Below are 6,000 nucleotides of genomic sequence, written 5' to 3' on the forward strand. Positions count from 1 at the left end.
CTTTTAATTGGAGGAAAAAAAAAGGATTTTAAACATAAAATTTAGTTAAGACCAAGACCAAATCACCAAGCCCTAAGCTTGCAAAGATTTCTGAAGATCTGTGAACTTGGGCAGTATGGATCCCTGGATAAAATCTGTCTTCTAGCACACGAACTTCCACTTGAGCAGTGAATTACAGATTGTAATAGCAGCCACTTTAGATGTTTAAAGTGTATCTTGTGGGAAGGGGAGTGAGCAGTCTCAGACCAATAAGGAAAAGGAATCCTTTTCTAACCTCATGAAATGGTGCCCTTTGAGCCTTTTTATGGCAGGAAGGTGTTAGCTCTTTCTCCCAGTATCTTATCCTTAGATCATCAGCTAATAGAAGAGGAGATAGTCTTCCAATTAAGGGAGCAGATGGTCACCTCTTCCCTGCTTTTAAAGAGGCGTAGGTTCTCCTGAGCACTGTCCAGTAGAACTTTTCCCAATGTATCTGCCCCTTCCAAATATGTTAGCTACTAGCTAGCTACCAGTGGCATTGAACACTTGAAATATGGCTCGTGTGACTGAGGAAGTGACTGTTACATTTTTTAAGATTCCAAGTGATTAAGCTAACCACAGATGGCCAGTGGCTACTGTATAAGTGAGTACCCCTTCACTGCCTCTTCTTGTTGGCGGCACAATTGGAAAGGGAGCGGTGGATCGGGGCTGGATGAGGGAAACCGTTTTGCTTTTCCCCCTTCCTAAGCTCCCCCTCCCTTCATCTCTGATGATTGGCCTTCTCTCTTTACACAGCTTCTGCAACTTCCCTTTTTTGGATAAAGACTATTTTTACTGAACATCATTTTAACTAGACTACCAGGAAGAAGCTGCTGGGAATTTGGTCATACTGTAAATTTTGTCTCTGGTCAGCTTCCCAACCGAAGAACAGAACTTGTTGAGTATCTATCTAGAAACCTTATGTACATATTAAAATACTTGGCTTCTTCTCATGGTAGTTGGCACTTATGTGTTGGTGATCCTCTTTGCAACAGAGCCTTGTCGTTGCCTAGTCTTTGCTCTTGAGAATGTTTTGTTTTGGAGATTGAGGGTTTCAGCATCAGCTGAGGTTAATTTTGCATGTGACCAGACTGGGACAGGATCAATGCAGGAAGTTGTTAGAGCTGGCCCCCTTCTAGATGGGGGTGGCCTTGTCTTCCTGGATTGCTCCCAGGAAGCATACAGCAGACGTCTGGGGAGCCAGTGGGCCTGTCAGCCTACTCTGCCACCCCCAGCCTTTCAGTTCCTTTGTAAATGCAAATACTTTTTGTTAGTGCAGTGGTTCTCAAAGCAGTGCTTCAGGATCACCTGGAGGGCCCCACCCCTACAGTTTCTGATTCAGCAGGTTTGGGTTTGGACCCTAGAATTTACATTTATAACATGATGGTGGTGATGTTGCTGGTCCAGGACCAGCAACCCCTGGTTTAGTGGAATCTTCCTTGCTTCTGTCCGGAGAGGAAAAGGTATATTCTCATCTACCCCCCTTGGCTTTTAGATTTTGCCATCTGGTCAACCTGGCTCTTGGCATCTACTTGGTCTCTTTGGCCTCTGCTTACTTTTTGTACCAGAATGCCCCTGGCCTCAGCCTGTAAGCATCTGGAGGGGGTCACTGCCTCTCTTTGGGAATGCTGAGTGGGAAAGAAGGAAGCCATGGGCCTGTGGGCCTTGGGACTGATTGAAAACCTGGATAATTGTAAATACAGCTTTTTCTTAGGAGCTGTGGGTCCTGCTTGGCATGGTCATAGTTGTAAGGCTGCCCATCCACAAAACCCTATTTATTCTTCAGTGCTCTTCATGGATTCACTTGGTGTTTCATTTTGAAGTTAGAAAACAAAGATAACTTCTTTGAAATGTTCCTGGGAAATGACTTTTCCAGAATGGAAGAAAAATATAAGAGTTACTTATTTTTGTTAAGTTCATTCATAGAATGCTAACAGAGAATGTCCCATTCCCTCCCTAATCACAAGAGACAGGGATGCTAGAATACTTCTTGGCAGTGAGATGGGCTGCCCCCCCCCCCCCCGGCAAGACAGTCAGCTGTGCACCCATGTCAAGGGGGGTTCTGACAGAGCCACCAAGGGATGTTCTGTTCCCAGGATATGTGATGACTTTCTGATCAGCTTTACCTATGATTTCCCCTGCCTCTCACAGGGTTTTGACAGTGGTTTGGATAAGTGGTTTGGTGGAAGACAGTATTTAATAAGCACTAACTAGTTAGTGTTAAGCCCTTCTATGTATTGACTCATTTAATCCTTTTGGTAACTCTGAGGGCAGGTATAGTTTTCACCCCCATTTTATAGATGAGCAAATTAAGACTTCAGAGGGGATACACATCTTGTACACGTTCAGCTAGTTCCTTTCTGAGCTTAAAGTCTAGGTATGTTCTTAATTTCCATGCTCTTCTCCCTCCTCACTCATCTTCTTGTGTTGTGTGCTCTTAGCTGTTTGACCACATTGCAGAATGCCTGGCTAACTTCATGGATAAGCTACAAATCAAAGACAAGAAGCTCCCCTTGGGTTTTACTTTCTCATTCCCCTGCGTCCAAACAAAACTAGATGAGGTAAGATGAGGTCTTTAGACACTTTTGTTGTTCATTCTTAGGGCTGGGAGGTCCGGGATGAACTTTGAGCCAGCTGCTTCTGTGGTTTTAGAGGCAGCTCTGATGGTTATATGAATGAGGCTGGAGTATTGAGAGTTCTGTCCTTGTGGGTGGATGGGTGTGCATAGGTGTGGGGGGATGGTGAAGAAGTATCAGAAGTGGGGGGAGCGTCTTTATCACTCATCCCTCAAAGGACAATATGCAACCCCCCATATGTTGTACATTATCCTCATCCCTTGTAGGGAACCAGGAATGGGAAATTAGGAACTCCTTTGATGTAGCGTTATCATGATAAAGCTCCTTGGAAGAAAGATGTCTGGGGAGTTAATGATGAGAGTCTCTTATTTTGGCATTTCTAAAGCCTGTTCTTTCCACTTCTTGGGGGCAGTAGATCATGAAGGAATCATTCATTTAATCTTTCTGGGGCTTCGAATGGGTCCCAATTTCTCTTTCCTAGGCTAATCAGGAAGCAGTATGAATATTTAAGCACGGTTGGAGTTTAGCTTAGCTCCGTGGCAGAGGTCTCCACTTACTAATGGTTGTTTGAGTAGTGTGGTCTGGGTTTTGTGAGGAATCAGTGTTCATTCCTTGGTCATTTTTTCAGAGTTTCCTGGTCTCCTGGACCAAGGGGTTCAAGTCCAGTGGTGTGGAAGGGAAAGACGTGGTTACTCTGATCCGGAAGGCCATCCAGAGGAGAGGGGTGAGTAGGGGAGGCAGGGGTGGGGAGAAGGGAGGTGGGGTCTGGAGGCTCTTTACATTCTTTAGGGTCTACGCTGAAATCTTTCCCAGTCTGTCTTCAAATCAGCGTGAGAACCTTTTTGTAGTTCTTAAGGAGAGATTTTCTTTTCCTTCCCTGCTAGGTATACCCAATAATATTAAATTTTTTTCTAGTTTTATTGAGATATAGTTGACATACAGCTAAGTTTAAGGCATGCTTCATACTGACTTGGCATCCATTTACTGTGAAATGTTTGCCACACTGATAATCTTACATAATAAGCAGGTGCCTCTTGGGTCTTCAGATTAGCATAATGGATAATAACCAGATGCCTTTGGGGTCTTCAGATTAGCGTGATGGATAAATAATCTTAGCCTTGGTACAAGAAAAACCCTTCAGTCTCTAACCTGAAGAAGACTTGATTATCATTTTCAAGTAAGAAGGTTGGGATGATGTTGGCATCAGGATGGAATAGGGTAGAGAGAGTACAAGATAAAGGTCTGGTCATAGGAGTTACAGGGAAAGAGGGAAGAAAAAGAAAAGAAGAAAGAGAAGCAGAAGGGGACAGCGATGACAAGATGGGCTCTTGTGAATGCAGTGATGTCTATAAACTAGATCGCAGGGCTGGTGGCCTCCATGGAGAGGACAGGCAGGGTGGGGAGTGAGTCACTGCTGTCAGACTGGATCTGGACCCAGTTCCTAGCTCTAACCTTCTTTGGCTCCAAGTAGGGTTAGTAAGGGGGCAGCCCTAATGTACCTGAGCTGTGGGTCTTGCTGCTCTTTCTCTCCACCTTCACAATCATAACCTTTGTGTGATGGTGAAGATCAGAGCCCCACTTTTATCCCTGCAGGACTTTGATATTGATATCGTGGCCGTGGTGAACGACACAGTTGGGACCATGATGACCTGTGGTTATGATGACCAGAATTGCGAGATTGGTCTCATTGTAGGTGAGTGAACACTGGGTGTGGGGGGCTGGTGCTGGCTAATGGATGGGGTATATGGGCTGGAAAGGGAGGAGGGCTCCATGGCCTGGATAATTCTTTGTACTTCATATTAGAAGATGATGGTACAGTCACTTTGGAGGGCTGAGCCAGAACTTACAGGTTGGGGGTTGTGGATTGGATCATGTTGGGATACTCCAGGAGCCTGCACTGAGCAATCCCAGCCTCTCTAGCTGGTCTCAGGATGCTGGAGTAAGAGGGAGATGGGGGCTGGGGAGAGGCTGGTTGGTGCAGGTGGGTGTTGAGCAGTCCCTTGTTTTGGCCAGGCACGGGCAGCAACGCCTGCTACATGGAAGAGATGCGCCACATTGACATGGTGGAGGGCGACGAGGGGCGGATGTGTATCAACATGGAGTGGGGGGCCTTCGGGGACGATGGCATACTCGATGACTTCCGCACTGAGTTTGATCAGGAGATCGACATGGGCTCCCTGAACCCTGGGAAACAACTGTGAGCAGCAAGCCTTTGTGCGGTGGGCTCGTGGGGGTGGACTCAGGAGCTGAGCTGGGGGTTGACCAGAGCTGGGGGGTGGTTCTCACTTTTGCGTTATAGTGTTATATCCCCGAAAGGTTGGTTATGGGAGTGGTGTGCTCATCACATGCATCATGACTATAAATTGCTGAGAGGGCTCTGAAAACGAATAAACAAGCGGACAAACCAGATTATAAGTAATTTGGCTTTGTCCTTCAGAGCCATCATTTTAGAATGTCATTTCCTGAGTGTTGGCCCTGCTCTTTCTTCCACCTTCAATGTGTAAGCTGTCCATAGAAACAGTTTGTGAGACACAGAAGAGTCATCTTGACATGGCCAAGCTTAGGGTCCCTGAAAGCTGTCTTCGTAGGTCCCACCCCTGCCACTGCTCAGGGGATGAGGCTTATGACACTTGCCTCCTGCACACTGGCTGAGGCCCCGACTCTGACCTCTGGTAGAGCTGCCTGCGAGCTGAGCTGGAGCCGGCTGTAGGCAGACCCGGGGCCTCTGGAAAAGCTGGTTTAGGAGCCTCCTTGGCCACTTCCCTGGACCTGTGGCCCAGGACCACGAGGGTCTCCAATGTTTTGCACCCTGAATGTTATATTCTCCAGCCTGGCTAAACTCGGTTTTTAGGTACTTTTGACGGTTACAAAACATTATTTCGCTGTCATTATTACACCAACATTGACCCAATGTCCCTATGAAAGATATTGAAACAGGGATTGCTCTAAGCTCTGAAGGCAATTACAAAATGTTTTGAGCAATTCAGGCCCCCTCTGGTCTTCTTGTTGCTGACTGTTGCAGGAAAGCTTCTGGTATAGATCTCTGTTCAGAGAGGAAAACCCGACTCTATAAGCCAACTTAGCAATGGGCTGTCTTTTTCTGTACAGGGAGAGTCCTTGCTTTCTCAAGGCATGGTTATTTAAGTCACAGGCTTCTCCCACATATTGAAGCATGAGTCCACTTGTAACTTTCATAGGAACGCACTGGCTGTGTCTGCCATGGCTGATGAGAATTTATGGACTGAAAAGTCACTCAATCAATGTCTGCCTCCAAGAAGCCATTCAGAGGAGCTGTATGCCCTTCAAAGTGTCCGATGACAGAATTGCCAGCCCGGCCTTGGCAACACACCACTGGCTCAGCCTGAGACAAATCAAAGGCTGGGAGGATATCGACTACAAAGTGTCA

The 6,000-nt window shown here is 46.5% G+C and overlaps 1 protein-coding gene across 1 annotated transcript in view; it reads left to right on the forward strand.

Annotated features, from left to right (window-relative positions):
- Nucleotides 1-6,000, forward strand: part of HK2 (hexokinase 2) — a 51,102-nt gene that overhangs the window by 33,071 nt on the left and 12,031 nt on the right. The window contains exon 4 of the mRNA XM_081796643.1: nucleotides 2,460-2,579. Within this exon, the coding sequence (XP_081652769.1) occupies nucleotides 2,460-2,579 (120 nt within the window). The remainder of the gene's footprint in view (nucleotides 1-2,459; nucleotides 2,580-6,000) is intronic.

This window comes from Leptonychotes weddellii, chromosome 10, assembly GCF_054177405.1.
Source record: "Leptonychotes weddellii isolate Sample4059 chromosome 10, ASM5417740v2, whole genome shotgun sequence".
Taxonomy (NCBI): domain Eukaryota; kingdom Metazoa; phylum Chordata; class Mammalia; order Carnivora; family Phocidae; genus Leptonychotes; species Leptonychotes weddellii.